Here is a 21,026-nt window from a genome sequence, read left to right as displayed (position 1 = left end):
GTATTTATATTTACAAAATGTATTGCTTTACCTCTCATCTTCTTTCATAGCTCCTATGACTGTAGTTTGAATATCACATTTCACATTGGCCTTTGCTGTGTATAGTGAGCAGACATAGAGGAACAGGCATAATAAGACATAGATACCAGGGAAGAGAGCAAAGTCTTTCATCCTTACCCCAACAAGCATTGTGTTATCCACAAACATTCTTTGTAGTTCACATATGCCCTTGAACCTTCCTAGCTTTATTTTTTTTTTGTTTTCTATGTCTACATTTCATTAATCTTTAGAAAATGAGTCACTTAGAAGACACCCCATTTTCTCAGGTTTTGCTTTCATTCTCATATTATTGGGTAGAAAGCTTTGATGGTTTGTTGGATGTGGGAGTTTGGGAGCTTTTTTTAGATGAGAGTTACATTCTTATACATTCCTTTCTGCTTTTCTTCACATCAACCACATACCTGAATATATTTTCTTTTCCATTTTTTTCTTACAAATTATTTTAGATAATTCAAAGCACTTTTATGCTTACCAGTCAAGCTACTGTTGCAGAAAAGAAATATCCAAGCTACACAAACCCTTGGACATAGAGCATCAAAGACACCTTTTGGACCTTACCTCATTAGTAGGTTCAGGTCTGTTGCACTGACTCTTCTGCCAATATTTGTCTGCCAATATTCTCCAGTCTTTCCTATTTCCAAGTGCTGATTTAGATAAATGCTTTTCTAACCCAAACAAAACAGTATAGTATTCCAGTCAACCATGAACATAAAGGCTGGCATATGCGCCCCCACTTGAAAGAAGCCCGGACAGGCTTTTTTTGGTATATATTTTTATTATAAAAATACTGTACAGAGGGGTTACAGTTACATGAGTAAGGTAATGAGTACATTTCTTATTGAGCGATGCTACCTCCTCCTTTGTTTTTCCCCTACCATCCCTTTCCTCCCCATCTCCCCAACTCCTCCCTCCCCCACCCAAGTTGTAAAGTTCATTTTTAACATAGTGTCTTGTACATATTGTTACTATGGGTCATCCTGTATCCTTATTTCAGCATTTTGTTATTTTTCCCTTCCCCTCCCCAAATTAGAAAAATGTATATTCAGGGCACTGACATCAAATACAGTGACAACAGGGGTTATACCATGGGGGAAGAACATACAAAAGAAACAAAAAAATTACAAGGTACATTATAAGTACATTAAAAACAACTGCAAGAGGGCTGGGAAGGTGGCTCAGTGGTAGAGCACTTGCCTTGCATGCCTGAGGCCCTGGGTTCGATTCCTCAGTACCACATAAGCAAAAAGAAAAAAGCCAGAAGTGGCACTGTGGCTCAAGTGGTAGAGCGCTAGCCTTGAGCTGAAGAGCTGAGGGACAGCACCCAGGCCCAGAGTTCAGGCCCCACAACTGGACTCCCCAAAAAAACTGCAAGAAAGATAAAAACCACTTGAGTCTCTATCTTGGGGTTCATTTTACTTTACTTAACATCATCATATATGGTTGTATGTACATAGCTTTTGAGCTTTTCTGCTTGTCCTAGACATATGCTAGTTACTGCAAATAAAGGAAACCATGGGACCTATGTTTTTTGGGGGCCTGGCTTACTTCACTTAATATAATATAATTTTTTCCAAGTTTTTCCATTTCCTAACAAGTGGGTCAGTGTCATTCTTTTTTTTTTTATTGTGAAAATACTGTACAGAGGGGGTACAATTACATGGGCAAGATAATGAGTACAGTTCTTATCAAGCACTGTAGCCTCCTCCTTTGTTTCCCCTTCCCATCCCTTCCTATCCTCCCCCTGACCCCCCACCCAATCCGCTCTCCCACACACACACCAAAGTTGTAAAGTTCGTTTTCGACATAACGACTTGTACATCTCATTGTTGCAATGGGTCCACCTGTATCCCTATTTAAACGATTTGTTTTTCTCCTTCCCCTCCACGGGTCAGTGTCATTCTTTCTGATGGAAGCATAGAATTTCATTCTTGATTTGAATAAGGCAAGAGGCAGGTGCAATCAGATTCCCAAAGATTATAATTCCACCAAAAGGGGGAGGTCAGGTTCTACCTTTCCAAGGCCTCCAGCTTATAGGAGATCTTGTGAAGCCAAAATGGAGACTGGTTCTCTGATCATCAATCAAATGTGATTTTGTAAATGTGAAGGAGGGGAAATGATAAAGTAGATCTGCCTTTCAAAGTTCTGGTAACAGGGAGGATGACTGGGTAATTTCTGGCCATCATCCACTTCTAGAGTCATATCACAGGACCCAGCTTCCAGGGTTTACACTCAAGGAAGGACACACCGTTGGCTGTATCCACAGATCACACATGATTCTGTGGCCCAATGCAGACTTGCTGTCAAACTGGCCCATTGTGGCCCCAGTGGGTATCCTGGAATCACAGAACTGGAATGTGCTATCCCTCAGAATGGGCACAGAATCATTTCACCAATGCAGCTACATCTTCCTTGCAACAAACCTACATTAGAAGTATGAGATCTGACTTAACCACAGAACGGTAACTGGGAGAATCCATCTTTTTATCATTTTCATCTCATAGGCTCTCTGTGTTCTCTGTGGTTTAGGACTCATTGAAATCTTCCTAGAACCTTAGTTCATTCTTAACATTCTCCTTCAGAAGTGTCACTATGAATGTGCTCTTGGTCTCTCTAGCTGACCAAGGACCTCTAACTCCTGGCCCTAAAGTCAGTTTTACAATGTCAACCTCTTCATCTACAAACAGATAATCACTAGCATCTTTTCTTAGCAAGATCTGTAACAGATACCTCCAACATGTTCTTTGTGAATTAATATTACTTTCCTCAAACAGACTGCAATCTGGTTGAAAACAGTATTACATCTCCTCTTTTTTATTTTAAATATATATTTTTTATTGTAAAGATACTGTACAGAGGGATTACAGTTACATGAGCAAGGTAATGAGTCCATTTCCTATAAAGCATTGTTACCCCTCCTTTGTTTTTCCCCTGCCATCCCTTTCTGCCCCCCAACCCAACTCTATCCCCATCCCCCACCCCCACCCCCCCAAAGTTGTAAAGTTCATTTTCAACCTAGTGTCTTGTATATCTCGTTGTTGCAATGGGTCATTCTGTATCCTTATTTCAGCATTTTGTTATTTCCCTTCCCCCTCCTCAAATTGAAAAATGTGTATACAAGATGCAGGACACAGGAATCAAATACAGTGACAACAGGGGTTATACCATGAGGGAAGAACATACAAAGAAACAAAAAAATCCACATAGTACATTAAAAAGAACAACAAGAAAGATAAAATCTCTTGTCTTCTTCTTAAATCCTACATACTTCCTGGCATAGTACCAGTGCCTACCTAGCATTCTATAAATCTTACAAAATATTTCCTATCTTTACAAAAATAACCACTGGTTAACTTTCTTAAAGAGAAAATTCTTGGGCTTGGAAGGTGGCTCAGTGGTAGAGTGCTTGCCTTGCCTGCATGAGGCCCTGGGTTCGATTCCTCAGCACCACATAAGCAAAAAGAAAAAAGCCAGAAGTGGTGCTGTGGCTCAAGTGGTAGAGCACTAGCCTTGAGCTGAAGAGCTGAGGGATAGTGCCCAGGCCCAGAGTTCAGGTCCCGTGACCGGACCTCCCCCACCCCCCCACCCCAGCAAAAAGAGAAAATTCTCAAGAAGTTCTTCATATCTGGTTCAACACATACATGTTTTTCGTGTATCTATCTGTGCAAAAGCAGGTATATCACAGGCTGTTTCATAATGGATTGAGAAAATGAGTAGTTCTTAAAACAAAGATTTAAGGTTGCAAATTAAATGTAAAAAAAAAAAAAAATACGTTTAAACTGGGAGCCAGTAGCTCACACCTATAATCTTAGTTGCTTAGGAGGCTAAGATCTGAAGGTCAGGGTTCAAAGCCAGACCAGGCAGTCCATGAGACTGTTAGCTCCAATCTACTATACAAAAAACTTGGGAGTAGCACTGAGGCTCAAGTGAAGAGGGTAAGTCTTGAGCACAAAGAGGCTCAGGGACAGCACCTAGGCCCTGAGTTCAAGTCTCAGGATTGGCAAAAGAAGGAAAGAAAGAATGAAAGAGAAAGAAAGAAAGAAAGAAAGAAAGAAAGAAAGAAAGAAAGAAAGAAAGAAAGAGAAAGAAAGAAGGAGAAAGAAAGAAGAAAGAGAGGGAGAGAAAGAGAGAAAGACATTTAGTTTAATGTTGTAAATGGGAATTCATTGCCTTTGTAATTTTTCACTAATTCTAAGTAAGAGACACAAGAAAACTTTGCAGCCAAGCCTTCTAGATTAAGTATTTATCTTTGTAAGTATTTATCCATGGATTTGTTAAAGAGATTTTTTAGACTGAGATTAAGGTAAAGAAGGACCTGGGCTTGGTTTTTGTCTGTAATGATGCTTTGGATTCTTGCTGCAGAATCATTCTGTGCTACCCTGACAGATGAGAACAATATGTCAGTCTGTAGTTTCACACCTAACTCTTGCCTTTCACACAAAAGGAAAATCTTTTTGTTTGTGTGTACCAGTCCTGAGGCTTGAACTCAGGGCCTGGGCAGTATCCTTGAGCTTTATTATTATTATTATTATTATTATTATTATTATTATTATTATTATTATTTACCTCCCACAAGACTTTCAGCAGGGAATTTACTTTCCTCAGCCTTGGTTTCCTCATCTGTGAAGTGAGATTAATAACTCACAGAATCATTGTGCATTACAGGGATTACCGGACATGAAGTGCTTGTTTTCCCTGGGCCCCTAGTGACACAGAGTATTGGGTGCTATCATCAATGCTCAGTTTGGTGCACAAGCAGCAGGTTACACTATACTTGTTTATGCATTTGCTTCTCCCACTAGGCTGGGCCCAGCTGAGCAATGTCTTGGACAAATCATTTGGGTCCCCTACTCACAGTAGAGGGAAAGTCTCCTGAAGGTCAAATGCTCAGGCAATGTGACTCAGGCAGAGGTCTCTGCCTCCGTGTTGGTAGCCTGGGGACAATTCAGGGAGCCAGCAGGTAGTGGCAGGAATTGCCGTGGGGAGGAAGTAGAAAAGCTGGAGGTAACTTCAATCCCTGCACAGCAATGTCTCAGCATGTGACTCCGCTCCAGGTAGCTGGAAACCAAGCCCAGCTTCAGACTCCATCATCTCTTTCTCAGTTACACACTGAATATCCTTGAGCTTTTTTTGCTCAAGCCTAGTGCTCTTTCACGTGAATCATACCTCCACTTTCTGGCTTTTTGATAGTTAATTGGAGATAAGAGTCTTGTGGACTTCCCTGCCGAGGCTGGTTTTGAACCATGATCCTCAATTCTCAGCCTACTGAGTAGCTAGAGTTACAGACATGTGCCATTGACACCCAGATAACAGGAATGACTTTAAACATGCTTTTGTTCTCAGTTCCTACCCTTCTTAAGGTGGTACTGTGTCTAGTCACCACACTGTGCAGTGTTCTGTCACCTACCCAAATCTCTTCCATTTTGAAGCTCTGTGTCCTTGATCAACAGGTAAATAAAATACTAAGTGTAAGCACTGGGCTCTACAAAACTGAGAAGTGTGTACTAACACTCATGAGCGTGAGCGCGCGCGCGCGCACACACACACACACACACACACACACACACACACACACACACACATTGTAGAAACTAAGATGTCTTAGAAACCCTGAGCAGTAAGTGAAAATGATCCCCTTAATGGCATTGATGAAAGGAGATGACAATTTTGTGTTCTGTTCTGAACTCCAGTCATGCATTTACCAAAAGAATTAAACTCGTTGAACTTTGAAAATCTAAATCAAATCTTGAAAGCTGGAGTGTATTTTGCAAGTAGTATGGAAAGGAAGAGATGGAGAAAGTACTTAAAAATAATCTCTCTCCCTTGTACACTCCATTTTAAAAAGTAATGCTGCTTTTTTTTTTTTTAAGTAATGCTCACTACCTTGATGAGAAATGTCTGATGCGTTACATTCTGGTCTCAGGGTAGACACTTTTTCCCATCAGAAGTGATTTTTGTTTAGCTCCCAGGATTTTACGATCCTCTTCCGTACCCAACAGCCTCTGCGAGAAAGAGTCAACGTTTCCTAGAGCAGATCTTTAGCTGGCACAGGTCAGTCATCAGAGACACACAGCCAGATGTTCTGTCATGTCTGTTTGATTCCACGCTTTCTTTCCTTGTAGCTACCTCATCCCTGAACTCCCAACTGCAACAGCTCCAGCAGCTCCAGCAGCTCCAGCAACAGCAGCAGCCGCCTCCACCACCACCCAGCCAGCATCCGCAGCCGGGCCCACAGGCGCCCTCGCAGCCCCAGCAGCCCCAGCCTCAGCCGGCCCCGCCCCAGCAGCCACCGCCTGCCTCCCAGAAGCTGCCAGCCCCTCCAGCTCAGCTCCAGCAAACTCCTCAGCCCCAGCAGCACCAACCCCAGAGCCAGAACCAGGCCTCTCCAACGCGGCAGAGCTCAAGCCCCGCTCAGAAAGCCAGTCAGTCGCCAGGGCATGGCCTTCCATCGCCGCTCTCGCCTCCCAACCCGCTCCAGGTAGGTTCTCCAATCCCTCCCCGGAGCACAGAGCACCTGGCTCTGAGAGTGTGCTATTCCCCAAGGCAGAGGGAGCCCGGCAGAATCGAGCATCCAGTTCCACAGTGTCTAATTCCAATTGATCTCAGGCTTAGGGACGAGGAAGCAAGTGGTAGGCGGCTGGGGATGCATGTAAACGAAACAAATGGAAGCCCATTGATGTCGCCCTCCGAAGGATAAATGCTCTCCCTCCCCTCTGTGCCAGGCCCCGCACTGCAAGTGTACTTGTAGCCCGTAATAATTCCATTTTATGATACTTTTTTGAAGGCAGCAAAGATAGCATCCAATTAAAATTATTACTAGCACACTTTTGTAGCCCCTCGGAGAACTGCATCCAGTGTTCGCCAGGCCATGATGGTTATTTCTCTGTATTATGAATACAACAGTGTCTTACCTTGAGTACTTTCTGCTCTTTTGTTTTTATTTTTCTAAAGACTCTCTAGGGTTAAGAGGGCAAAGAAATTTAGTCCTGGTCTTATGTCCCAGGTATCAACCATCACTCCACAGTCTAACAAGTACTCTAAATACATGCCCAGAGCCTCAACAAATATGCATCTTCATAAAAATAACAAAATAGCTAATGCATTTTCTTTATTATTGTGAAGCTGAGGACATTAAAAATAGCTATACCAGGTTAACCACAGGCTAACCTACTCGTGTTGAATGGAGAGAAGCATTCAAGAATATATAACTAAGCTTCAGAAAACCATCCTTAGATGTGTTTAAAATAAATCAACTTCCAAATCAAATGACTGATGTTAACACATCGGATCTAGAAGTGAATGGTTCAGTCAAACCATACATTCTTTGACTTACATAATAATGTTTGATTTAGTGTGCTTGGAGGACACTGATAATGTCCAACAGAGTGAGCCCTTAATATACTCACGACAATGCCAGCTCAGCCCCATTCTTTTCCCTCCCCAACCCACTGATAACAGTAGAGATGGCATTTATGCTAAACCAAAAATAAATAAATAAAACCAAGACAGATTGGTACACACACAAAAGGCAGGTGATCTAAAACTTCATATTTTAGCACTAGCTTTATTAGCTGTTCCATAGTTTTGTTCTGTTTTGTTTTTTATCTCTTTGAACTTGGATTGTCCAAACAGCCCAAAGACTTCCTAGAGATGAAGACATTTGGGTTACAGGGCAATTGTTTTTTCTGGGCACTTGAGCCAGGGCAACTTTCAACTTGAACATTTTTTCCCCAAGTCTGGTTTGAAATGTATTTTTACAAATCTTACAAAGACAAGACAATCTAATGCTTGTGACCTGTCACTGAAGTGAGCACAAGCTAAAAGCATCTTCACTGGACACTAGGTATCTAATAAAAGGGCAGGCAGAATCAAACATACAAAAATGAATGATTATAGCACCCTAGTGTTTTCAGTATCTGGAATTCAACTAATTATGCCAAAGAATGACTTTAATGCTCTTGAAGAACAATTAAATTAGCTAGATTCTGCCATCCCACACTTGTAGTCCCAGCTACTGGAGACACTGAGATATGAGGATTGTGCTTTAAAGCCAATCCAGAGCACAAAAGTTCATGAGATTCTTATCTCTCATTAACCAGCAAAAAGCCAGAAGCAGGGTATGATTCAAGTGCTAGAGTACCAGCCTTAAGTAAAAAAGCCAAAAGAGAGTGAGAGGTCCTGAGTTCAAGCTCCAGTACTAGCATTGAAAAAAAAAAACAGTTAAAAAAAAAAGAACAGTTAAATTAGATATGTCTATGTACCATGTGATTAAACACTTTCTCTTTCCCAAGGAACAAAATAGGTAAAATTACCAAAAGGAACAAATGCCTTGGAAAGAATGTTACTTAGATGTGACCCCAATTGCATCTAGACCACCATTCTCTCTCATTAAGAAAAATACACCTGAGAGCTATGGCTTCATCAATCTTCCCTGAATAATGACAGCATCTTAGCAGTTGCAAAACCTCCTTGAGCTACTTTCCATGGAAATCTAGGAGCTAGTTTGTTTTGTTTTGTTTTGAAAATGAAGGCTCAGAGCTGCCTTACTTTCTGTATAACCATGAGAAAATATTCTAATTTTTTCTCTGTTTAGGGTTTTAATTTACAAACATAATAAATATATTTGGAGTATATTTAAGCATAGAGTCGGTACTACACCAACTTCTATGGATTTTATAGATGACCAAAGGAGTGAGTTGGTACAATTTTTTTCAACGAAGGAATAGACTTAGGATTAATTTTTATTGTCTACATCAATAGATATAAAGGTCCTTTTCATTTACTTGTAAGGCACATGTAAAGGACATGGAGAATTTCATGGCTTTAAATTGTTCCACCATTAGCTGCAGGGTTTTCAAATTTGCAACGCATAGAACGCTTGAACTTTTAAAAAAGAACTATTTAAAAGGAACTGCAGCAATATTTTACTCTCAAAGGTAATGACCATTAGGGACTAGAAAAAAAGTGTTTTTGTTTGAAAATTATGAAGGGAATAAAGATCAACTAAATGATCATCCACATATGATAGCTCCATCTTCATTCAGGCTTCATCTTCTCACATTATTCAAAATCCATATGAGATATTCATTTAGAACTGTGCAATGTAGGTGTAAGGGAAAACAATTCAGAACGCTCTTTTGCTTAAAACTTTTTTCAAGGAAAACAATTATTACTACATCTATACAGATACCATCAAGTCTTCAGAAAAAAAATAGTAAATGAAAGTAGACTACGATGGTATATTTTAGGTGAGGTCATTCTCAACATGAAAACAAAAAATAATAGTGCTGCTGGTGGTTAGTAACACTTTTATTTTCTGTCGGTCGTGGGGCCTGAACTCTGGGCCCTGGCACTGTCCCTCAGCTCTTCAGCTCAAGGCTAGTGCTCTACCACTTGAGCCACAACACCACTTCCAGCTTTTTCTGTTTATGTCGTGCTGAGGAATAGAACCCAGGGCCTCATGCATGTAAGACAAGCACTCTACCACTGAGCCACCTTCCCAGCCCCAGTTAGTAACACTTTTGACAGAAAATTTAAAAAAAAATCTCCAAATAGCTCTTGTCAGGTAAAATCGTAGTATAATTTTATTTCACTCTTTTACCCAATTCCATGAAATGATTGCATTTTTCCAACCAGGTTGTTTCAAGACAGGCTTAAATCTGAAGTATTACTCCTTCTGAGAAGCTCAGGTAGCAGAATAACTTTGCTCATTAGTTTTGCTCTCTTGAGGGTATAGAAAGGCCTAAGGATCCTGAATGGACACCAGAGGCTGGTCCTGGCCAATCTGTCTATAGATTCTCCATTGAGACTCAAGATCTGCCCATGTGTACCTTAATCTTTCCCAGGAAAAAGGTGTTCTAAGCAGAAAATACAAGCATGGGCGCCAAGCAGGCAGTGTAAGTCAGTGGATGTGGCTGTAAAACCCAAGACCGAATTCATGGAAACAGCAAGTGTTTTAGATAAAAAGCTCTTAAAGACTGAATTTAGATCTTGGATTTTAGATGGACATCTACCCCATCTGGATGGACTTCTAACCCCTCTATCACAGACTGGACTAGGATGGGAAAATGAGAAATCTAAAGTATGCTAGAAACAAGCAAATTGGAAGCAATAAATACAAGAAACTGTGGAGGAAAAAAAAAGACATGATATAATCATTCCTGAGTAGGAAAAAAGCAAACATAGCCAACCATTTTTGATTTCAGTGCTTAAATTTGACCTTGGAAAAAAAACCCTTTATACAAGAACAGTAAAATAAATACCTCCTTGTTACTGTCCTTGAAATTCTTGGCTCCCAAGAATGTTCTTTGGGAGGTTGTATTTGAACTGGGGACTTCCCAGGCATTCAGTAAAAGTCCTAAGGCATGCATCTTCCATTCTGAATGGCCTGGAGATGGACTAGGCCTGCTTGGATCCCAGTCATGGTATCTGAGGAAGAAGAAGGCTGAAGGCCCTCTTCTACGTCTTCATCTACATCATATCTGCATCAATGTTAAGTTCTAAAGTCGTTTTTAGGTTCATGCTTCTGTGATCTGAATGTTGGTGGGTGTCTGGAATTGCATTAGCTATTGAAAAATATGATCATCTTAAAGATTCTCTGAGCATTCTTCAAGGTCAGGCGAATTTCTTCCCACTCAGCTGGATGGCAGAGTGGCAAGAGAGTAGGGGACAAACATAAGTGGGGTAATGATAGCGGCAGCAGATTTTATCTTAGCCAGAGAGTCCAAATTAAAGTCAAGTTTTTATCCTCACAGTGTCACTGCTAGACGCTCTGGCCTCAGATTGCTTTTCCACACCTATACATTAGAGAAGCTTAAAAAACCAAATGCTGCATTTAACCTTGGCCTGCTACGTCCCATCTTGCATGGCAGGAAGCAGGATAATCTTTTCCTTTTCTTGTTGTATTTCATATTTTAATAAATATCAGAGGGACACAGGGAGATCAGTGGAAATGTAAATGAGACAGCTATCAGGGCTTATGTGAAGAATGAAGAGCCTGGTCACCTCCCCAAAGGTGAAGGTGCTCAAAAGACTGTGTAAAATGGGTTTTCAAAAGTATGTATTTGTGGGGATGGAAAGGTAGCTCAGTGGTAGAGCGCTTGCCTTGCATACATGGCCCTGGGTTTGATTCCTCAGCACCACATAAGCAGAAAAAGCTGGAAGTGGTGCTGTGGCTCAAGTGGTAGAGTGCTAGCCTTGAGCTGAAGAGCTGAGGGACAGCGCCCAGGCCCAGAGTTCAGGCCCCAAGACAGACAAAAAAAAAGTATGCATTTGCTAATGTAAAGATTAGTTACCACTCAGGCTCACTCAATAAGACCAGATTAGAATTTGACCTCTGTTGTACATTCTAACTAGGATGAGAGGGAGTTTCAGCATTGTTTTGATTTGTATTTCCTTTATGGCCAGAGACTGATACTTCATCTGTCATGAATTGGAAGCATTTATTTTTTAGTTTTAAAATGTTGTATTAAAATTTTTAATCTATCCTAATTACTATGTTTTGAAGTGCATCCTGAATCTTGCTACAGAAAATATAAGTAGCAACTATTCTCCAAGGTCGATGTCATTCTGTCAACCATACTGGATGTGCATCTTCCTATTTGCTCAGTATTAAAAATCCCACTCCTTTTTTATTGAGTTGACATGGGATGGCAATCAAATGACTCTCTGGACTGAAGAGTTTTACTGAAGTGAATTCCTAAAATTAAGTTTGGTCAGAAGGATATCACTATGTAGATAGCGCTTTCCCAGAGCAATCCAAACCATGGGGACCTTTGGAAACTGAGTCCACACAAGATCCAGCTGGTTTAAAAGGAAGCCTATCATGGATAAGCAAATCCACCCCAAACTCAAAGGAGTGATTGTGCTGACTATATCTAGCATACAGGTGGAGATGCATTGCATGCTTATAAACTTGCTAAAAACACGATTAGCCTAAAGATAGAAAGGATTCTGAATTTATTTCTGTTTCTGCTACCATCCAGAAGACTGAGGGCTTCATTCATGATTCACTCATTCAGCAAGAGATCAGATGGGAAACGAGAATCCCTTTACCCAACTGTATTAAACGCTGAATAAAATAAACAAAATATATTTGCCCATCTAGTCTACCAGGGACAATTTTTTCTCTTATGAAAGAAAGAAAATCTCCTTTAAAAAACCCTCAGTTCAACATTACTGACATTTCAAAGAATTTATTACAAGCATTTGAGATCCAGGAGGAACAACAAAGTTTATATTGCTTTGAGAGTGGCAGGGGAAAAATTAGTTTAGCAAGAATATACTTATATACTGCAGTGTTCCTTTGACATGCCCGGATTTACCATTCTTGGGCACTGCCCTGAAGATCAGTCAAATCATGCAGAGAGGGCCTTAGCAAAGCAGGCAGTAAGCTTGCAGGACTGTGGAAACTCCCATCAAATCACCAGACATGAAAGGGCACCAGACATGGAGTGGGGGGGAGAATCTTGTGTGGAACTTTTCAAAGTCAACAGGACCACTACGATGATGACCATGGAAGCAGCTCCATGAGCCATCTGCAATGAGCTCAGAAAAAGCCTGCTGCCATACACCATCCAGTCCCATCATGATCTACAGCAGGGTGACTGTCAAATTACTCTAACGTGGAATGCTCCTGAAACAGGAGCATTCTAAGTAGAGATTTATACATCTGTGGTCATTTCACATGTCTAGGAGATGCTAGCTGACTTGGTACTCTGACAGAGCAAAATCTAAGCAGTAGTTATGGAAACTTCATATTGCCTTCTAGTATTTTTTATCATCAGTTATTCTCCAGCAGGCTTGGAATAAAATCCCCATGGGCTTTTAAACTGACTTCCCAAGCTTTGGCAAGTGACTGCTCCCTAAGTTCTATAGAAAGGCATTTATGGAGCACTTGTGGTATGCATGGCAGTCCAGGGAAGGCTTACACAGCAGATCAGGTGGTACCTTGGAGAGACTATTGGAAGCAGATAGATCTGGGTTCAGATGCTAAACTCTGCTACCCTTGGGTCCAGTCAGCACATCCTGTGGAGCCTCAGTTTCCTTATTGGCTGGAGGGTGTGATTAAAGATGACTAACAGGAGAGCATCTAAGTTGGTTCCTGATTGAGACCTGGCACCAGTGAGTTTTCTTGCTGTAGCATTTCTAATCTAAGGAGGAACGTGAAACAAAAAGATGTGTTTGAAGTTAAACAAAACCAAACCGTCACTGGGTTATAAAATGCATCTGTACACAATAAAAACATGATCTTCCAACTCTGGAAGAATCTGTTTTAGGCAGAATGAGACTAGCAATTGCTTATGCATTTCTAGCATCACACTAAGTTAAGAAGTGAAGAAGATTTATGAGAGGTGCTCTTAACAAAGGTTGTTGGTGGGCATCTGAGAAGGTTAAAGCAGGAAGAAATGGAGCAAGCATAGCTGTTTAGCCATGAAACCTGATTTTGCTCCAATACATCACATAAAAATTTCTCAACCCTACAGAATCTCATTTTTGCCATCAACATCAGTAAAAACCAAAACTATCTTTTTTCCTTCTAAACTTCTAATGTTGCATCATGAGCACACATATAGGTAAAGGGAAAATCTTGATAATCTATGCTCTGTCAGTAGCTGAGGATTTTAGAGGAGTCATCCAATTTCTTTAGGACTTGATGGATCAGCAATTACATGAAGTTTATAGTAGATGATCTTTAAGTCTTTCCCAGCTTCACATTCAACTTATGAAATAGCACAAATAATACAGTTTTAAGAAAGATTCATATACCTTGTGGTGTGCATATATCCAATCCATATCACATGTGTAACACTCAACAAATACTCCTGGAGCTGGGTGTCTGTGGCTCATACCTCTAATCCTAATCCTAGCTACTCAGGAGGCTGAGATTTGAGGACTGAGGCTCAGAGCCACCCAGACAGACTAATTCACAAAACTTATTTCAATTTACCAGCAAAGAGCTAGAAATGCAGGTGTGGCTCAAGTACTAGAATACCTGTTATGAAGAAGGAAGGAAGGAAGAAAGGAAGGAAGGAAGGAAGGAAGGAAGGAAGGAAGGAAGGAAGGAAAGAAGGAAGGAAGGAAGGAAGGAAGGAAGGAAGGAAGGAAGGAAGGAAGGAAGGAAGGAAGGAAGGGAGGGAGGGAGGGAGGGAGAGAGGGAGGAAGAAAGAAGGAAGAGAGGAAGGAAAGGAGGAAGGAAGGAAGGAAGGAAGGAAGGAAGGAGAAGAGGAAGGAGAGGGACGAGGGGAAGGGGAAGGGAGATAGACAGGAAGGAAAGAGAAAGGGAAGGGTAGGGAAGGGAGACAGAAAAACAAGAAGGAAGGAAGAAAGGGCAAAAGGGAGGGAGGGAGGATTGGTTGATTGATAAATCACAGATAATTAACAAATGTAGGTGATTGATAGATGACAGACTATGGAAGATAGAGAGATATAAAAGTAATTGATATCTAGATGATAGAAAGTTGACAGATAGATAGATATTGAAAGCTAGAAAATGGATTAAATATAGATAGATATGTAGGTAGATAGATAGATAGATAGATAGATAGATAGATAGATAGATAGATAGATATATAGATAGATAGATAGCTGACCTAAAAAGTACTGAAAGAAAAAGATAATTTAGATGCAAACTATATACTACTCCTAGGTATTTCTCAATAACATTAAAATACCTAAAGCTAAAAGATATCCTAGAACAGAGATGCCAAATGAACATTATTAACCAAGAAATTCTTCAGTTTCTATAACTACTGAAACCTTTTTTTTTCATAGACTGCTAATTGATATCCTATGGAAACCATTTCAAAAACTACTGCTCTTTGACTGCCTCTGTAACCACTGTTAGGTCAGCATAACTAAAATAACCTTCCATTTTCTTACCCAGAATGATGTTCATGAATCCACAGGCTGGAGCCAAGAGGTTGGGCCCAGGTGTAAAGAAAGTCTAGAAAGATAGTCAAAGGAGAGAAGGAAAACTCAAAACCAAAGTAAGAAGATGGAACGTGAAATCTGGCCTGGTCCTTACAAGATGGTAGTGAACAAAATCACTTGGTTAAAGATCTAAGTGAATACTTCTTCATAGTGAAGTCTTGGAGTCTGCCTTCAGATGGCCTCTACTCCCCTCCTGTTCTTTATAGCCTTATTTTTCCTGTTCACATACCTCTGCACCTGGAGTGGAGCAATCCTCTCCAGAGCTGGGCAAGTGGTGGGCATGGTGCTCCTGGACCATAGACCCCGGGAAATCCTCCAACCCTTCCTGGATTTTTGATGGCACTAGAATGTGAACTCAGGGCGTCTTTTGCCTAGAGCTGGCCTCAGATTGTGAGGTTTCCCATGCAGGTGTAAGTACAAGCCTGGCTCCCCTCCCATCTTTTGGGGTTTTTTTTTGGGGGGGGGTTGTTTTTTGGTTGTGGGACTTGAACTCTGGGCCTGGGTGCTGTCCCTCAGCTCTTCAGCTCAAGGCTCTTGAGCCACAGCACCACTTCCCGGTTTTCTGGTGGTTAATTGGAGCTGAGTCTCATAGATTTTCTTGCCCAGGCTGGCTTTGAACCTCCATCCTCGGATCTCTCAGCCTCTTGAGTAGCTAGGATTACAGGCATGAGCCATCGACCCCGGCCCTCACATCTTTTCACTGAGGAATTCCCAGTGCTCAAGAGTTTGCCCAGTCTCCTGCAAACCTCATTCTCCACACTCATGACATGAGAGAGTTTGGATTCCAAGTTAAAGGTAAAGTCAGTCTAATAATCTCTATGACAAGCCAAAGTTAAATCATCTAAAGCGCAAGGCAGTCAAGACCCCATGCCTATATCAGGCTTGTATCCTACTCTCTTTTTTTTTGCTATGTCTATTTTTAATGTAATTTTACTGTTATTATTAAGGTGTTGTACAGAGAGGGGACCATTTCATAAGTCAGGTAATGAGTACATTTTTTTTTGGACAATGTCAACCTCTTTCTCTGCTTTCCTCAAGTTTCCTCCTCCCATCCCTGTGCACAAGGCTATGCCTATTCTTAAAAGTGATTTCTTGGAGGCATTGATATTTTCCTTCTCTTTCATCCTCCACTGAGTATTATGGTCTGAAGCCCCAATCTTGGGGGGAGGGTCCCCTGGGATCAAAGACAAGCCACAGGAAGACACCATGCTGAGAGCACCAGCTCTAGAGGACTCCTTGGAACGACTGTCTGGTGGAAAGGGCAGGTGTCTTGTCCCTGGCCACTCCTGGGGATGCCTGAGAAGCCCCCGGGTGGACTTGCAGTGAAGAGAAGCATTTGTATGCTGCAGCTGTCTTCTCAGAAGGAGCGGCGGTGTGTGCAAGCCCAGTTGGGCTCCGATCAATGCAACTTTCCCAGCCTGTCACATTTTTTTGTCTGAACTGTCATTTGACAGGTGTCACCCTGACACCACTTAGTTTTCTACACCACAAGATAGTTAACTGTCAAAAGAAAGAAGGAAAGTTAGGGACTCCCTTCTTTTTCTCAGCTGGAACTCCATGGGCTCCCGAAGGCTAGCTGTTCTTTCTCCAGAGTTGAGCTCTTTCCTCCTATTGTGAGTTTGCGGGTGGCATTCACAGAGAAGAAAACAATGAGGAAGTGTTCAGGGAGGAGGATGTTTATGTTAATGTGATGTTAATGTTGTGTTCCTGTGAAACCCTCTAGCATCCCCCAAGGAATGCCCTCTAGTCTGGGAGGCTTTCGAAAGTTCGATTGTTGTTGTTTTTTTTTTAATAAGGAGGAAAAACAATCTTGTACTCCTAAGATCCTAAGAGGTAAAATTCCTTCCAGGACTCTTCACTCTGAAGGAAATTCAACAATCAAATGGTCCTTGAGAACTTAAGTTGGACAGAAAGGAAGTTCATAGGCAGAAAGCAAAGATGGGGTGTTTTCCAAGAACCCAGTGTGGTAATGACCACATAGAATCCATTTGAAGAATCTTCAGAGCACAACTCACAAGTCATTGTGCATTGCTAGCCAGCTTCTTGAGGGATGAAGTGGGTATCCTCTTCCTGGAAGGAAGACCTGCATGTAATCAAATACTCTGAGGCTCCTGTAACTGTACTGGGTCCATAATTCCTTTGTTTTCTTTTTTCAAGACAAAAATTTCCAACTCTGACTAGTTGTCAGAGTTTGGTGCCCATTGGGATTGAAGAGATTTTGGTATATTGTTTTACCAATGTCTGGGGCTCCCCTGCTCAAAGATCTAATTGTAGCAGGCATTAGCATGTGTTAAATGCACCCTCTCCTCTCCCAGCCCCCACACATGGATATAGCCAAGGTTGGGGACTATCATTTATAGTCTTGAAGATAAGCTTTAGATTACTCAGTTCTAAAAGGACAAATCCCTGCCCTTTATACAAAATATCTTGAGTGTGAGCTACAGGAATTGGTGCTAACTTTTGTGATACAGCAAAAGTAGGTTTACAGGTCTAAAAAGAAAGCTGTGGTCATGTCAGCCCTTCTCCTCTCAGATTCACACCCTATGAGGGAAATAAAAACAACAATATCTGTGCTTTATTACTGCCGCCCCCCCTCCAGCCTCTCCCAAGCTCTGGACTTGGGTTCATATCCCTATATCTGAGGGAAAAAATCTCAAATGTAGAGATATCCGATGCCCAAAATCCAATCAAGGAAATAAGTGATTTTTTTATGCTTCACATCCTGACACAAACAACTGATGAGTCAGAGATTATATACTGTCTCTTCTACTCTATACGAGGGCTTCCCAAACTTTCTCTTGTGTACAAAGCCCACTGGGGCCTTGCTAACTGTGGATTCCATAGATCTGAATTAGAGAGCCCACCCCCAGATTCTGCACTCCCAACTAACTCTCCATGATGGTCTCCACTGATCCTTTGCCCATACTTGGAGCAGCCAAACTACTCAGTGAACCTGTCAGGCCTCCCAGGTCCTTTGCACAGATGGGCAAAGGACCAGGAAGATGATCTAACATCACAACCACTGAGTTGTTTGGTTTTTTGTTGTTGTTGTTTCTGTGGGTCATGGAGCTTGAACTCAGGACCTAGGCGCTGTCCTTGAGCTCTTTTGCTCAAAGCTAGTAGCACTCTACCTCTTTGAGCCATGGTGCCAGTTTTCTGGTGGCTAATAGGAGATAAGAGTCTCACAGACTTTTCAGCTCAGGCTGACTTCAAACCACAAGCGTCAGATCTTAGCCTCCTGAGTAGCTAGGATGACAGGCATGAGCCACCAGCACTCAGCACCTGCTTTTTTTTTTTTCATTATAGGACCTTCATCTTTATAAAGTGGGCTCCTTTCAATCATATCATGTCTCTCCCTGTATATGAAGATGGTGGTAGATAGAACTGTTGGAAGATGATCCTGTTGCACAGATCGCTCCTAGCTTCTCTTTCTCCTGTCATCTTATTGTTCACACATCAGTAGCTCTAAGTCTGAGGACAAGGAGCAGGCCATATGATTCTTTATTCTTTTCTTCCTTCATTAACTATACTATTTTTGTTGGGGTCATCTCCACCAAATTGAAATGCCAAGTATGAAGAAATTATCATTGTCTATGTTCACTAATGAATTAAAGCTGAAACAGCCAACAAGACACCTGTAAAAAGTCAGAGGGTCTCATCCTAATTCTGAGGCCTCCATCACCTTGTTCTGTGGCAGTGGCAATCACATCTTGTCTCCATGGACCATCTCTTCATGCAGCAGTGAAAGTGGACTTGAGACCATCTGCCTCAGTTAGAAGAAAAGTAGTTTTCATTACCATCACCACTGCTCCCATCACCACCACTATCATCATCATCACCATCATCATCTCAATGTTCTATTTTGGGAGCAAAAGTCACCAAGGTACATGCAAAACAGAAGCAAAATCATTCTCCAAGAATAGAAGCCATACTGGTAGTCAGAATGTCATTCTTTTAACCTGCTTTTAGTGGGCATGTGTAGAAATTCTTTACTCTCATAAGAGAGATTGGGAGTGTTCCATACAAGGTAAATATGCAAATTAAGCCTCACAATTCCAGTTGCAAGTCTTCAGAATGACTGTTCCTGTTAGAATGAAGGATTCTGTTTTTGATAGCTGGAGAGCAATGTTTTCTTAATAAAATGGACGATAAGTCTTCCAAAACACCTGACCTTTTGAAGTTCTTGGCCCGTCTTTTTAGATTTCCTGTAAGGAGGTATATGGATCCTGTAGGCCAGATAAGTTTCTGACATTTGCCCGATGGTATTGTCCATTGGTCAGGCAGACCTTGCCTATTAAATGATTTTGGGAAGAAGTTTCATTACACCTTCATTGTCCAAGACCAAAAACCTAACAGAACTTGTCCACAGATCAGCCTAAGGATGCATAACTGAATACTGGGTGGGTAACCTACAACAAAACAAATTGGAAAAGTAAACTCACAAGGCCTTGCTGGCCTGAAGCCCATCATGTACACCTGTGTACTTGTACTCAAAGGTTAGACTATATGTATACATGTGAAACTAGATGTTTACAGACTGTCAATCTTCATAATTATATGTATGTGTATTCAATATTTATACACCTGCATTAATATTTGATATAAGAGTGAGTGTGTATAGAATATACACATATTTATTTTAGAATTCTTTTAGAAACTCGGGAATTCTGTAGCATGCACTTATGGGGTCATCCAGGTAGTTTGGAGGAGAATGACATATTGTGGGGGTTTTTTTTCCTATCCTTTAATGTCTGGGACATATTTTTGAGTGAGAGAGAGAATGACTAAGCAGTGTTAGAGATTATGAATTTGCTTAAGTATGAATGGGTGATTGCGGGCACAAGGGCCGGCCCTCCCCAGAAGGTGATTGACTGAGCCCTGCAGGTCTTCACACCCGATGCCTGGATTTGACTTGGAAAGTCTGCCAAGTCTTTTACTGGGAAATTTATCTTAATTAGATCTGAAAGACCTGCCACAGCAGAATAGTCACACCGATTAAAATGAAAAACAGGAGAAATTACTGATCAAATTAATCATAATGTCGGGTTACAGCTGTAGGTCTGATGTAATTTGCCACTCCAGTGAGTTACATCGCCCGGCCTGGGATCCGTAACACCGCCTGCTCCAGGCGGCCGGCGGGCTCTCATTCTATTCATTTCCCTGGCTTGCTCTGACCTCCTCACTGCAACTGGAAACAAATCAGCCACCAAACAAATGGGGAGGGTGGACAAGAAATGTTCTCTTCCCCAAGTGATCATTCCTTCCTACGATTTGAAAGGAGTGAGCCTTTAAAACGAGGCCCTGTGCTCTTGAGGACCTGTGCCTAACCTCCTAGTTTTTCTCAAGCTGACCTGACATTGATTAGATGCAGACCAGGAATCAGAAGGTCACAGGACAAAACCTTTGGCTCTGAGCAATGGGGGAAAACTTTGAGAAAAATCTCCTTGCCAGCTTGATCCTGCCACTGGGACACAGATTGAAATAATCTGAAGTGTCAGGACAGAGGAAGAAGAATCATAGCCTGAAAGATCCAGCGGTCCCAGATAAACACCCCTTGATATCTTGCCTGTATCAAGGGGAGATGAGTGAAGTATACTAATTTTTTTATTATCACCTCTTAGTTATACAAAAAGATTTCATTTCAGTAAATCAGATTATGAGGACAATACATTTTGATCAACATCACCCCTTCTGTCTTCTTCCCTGTCTCTCCCAGCTCCATCCATCCCTTCAAGTTACCTGCTTCCATTTTCACATATGTGCATTGGGTATCCGGCTGTATTTGCTCATTCTTCTGGCCCCTCCTCTTGGCCTTCCCCCTGTCTCTATCCAGTTGGGAGTTCTCAGAAGTTGAGGCTTAGAAGCAGCATCAGGCTTCTCTCATTTTAGTTGTGCTTTATCAGGGAAAACAGTAAGGGAGTCTGTTCTGGTCCTGGAGGAACCACCTGAAGGCAGTTGTCATTAGAAGGAGCAGGGAAAGGAGCTTCTCATTCTTCCCAGTTTCAGGTGACAGGTACTGATGGCTCAGGCCTGTAATC

The 21,026-nt window shown here is 41.5% G+C and overlaps 1 protein-coding gene across 2 annotated transcripts in view; it reads left to right on the top strand.

Moving 5' to 3' along the window:
* The window catches only part of Pou6f2 (POU class 6 homeobox 2), a 400,415-nt gene that overhangs the window by 279,730 nt on the left and 99,659 nt on the right, over positions 1-21,026 (top strand). For both annotated transcript variants that reach the window (XM_069998484.1, XM_069998492.1), the window contains exon 5: positions 6,180-6,535. In XM_069998484.1, the coding sequence (XP_069854585.1) occupies positions 6,180-6,535 (356 nt within the window). The remainder of the gene's footprint in view (positions 1-6,179; positions 6,536-21,026) is intronic.

Source organism: Dipodomys merriami, unplaced genomic scaffold (assembly GCF_024711535.1).
Source record: "Dipodomys merriami isolate MVZ:Mamm:240054 unplaced genomic scaffold, mDipMer1.0.p SCAF_104, whole genome shotgun sequence".
In the NCBI taxonomy this organism is placed as follows: Eukaryota; Metazoa; Chordata; class Mammalia; order Rodentia; family Heteromyidae; genus Dipodomys; species Dipodomys merriami.
The sequence above is the reverse complement of the archived record's forward strand: the minus strand, read 5'-3'. Positions and strand labels throughout refer to the sequence as shown.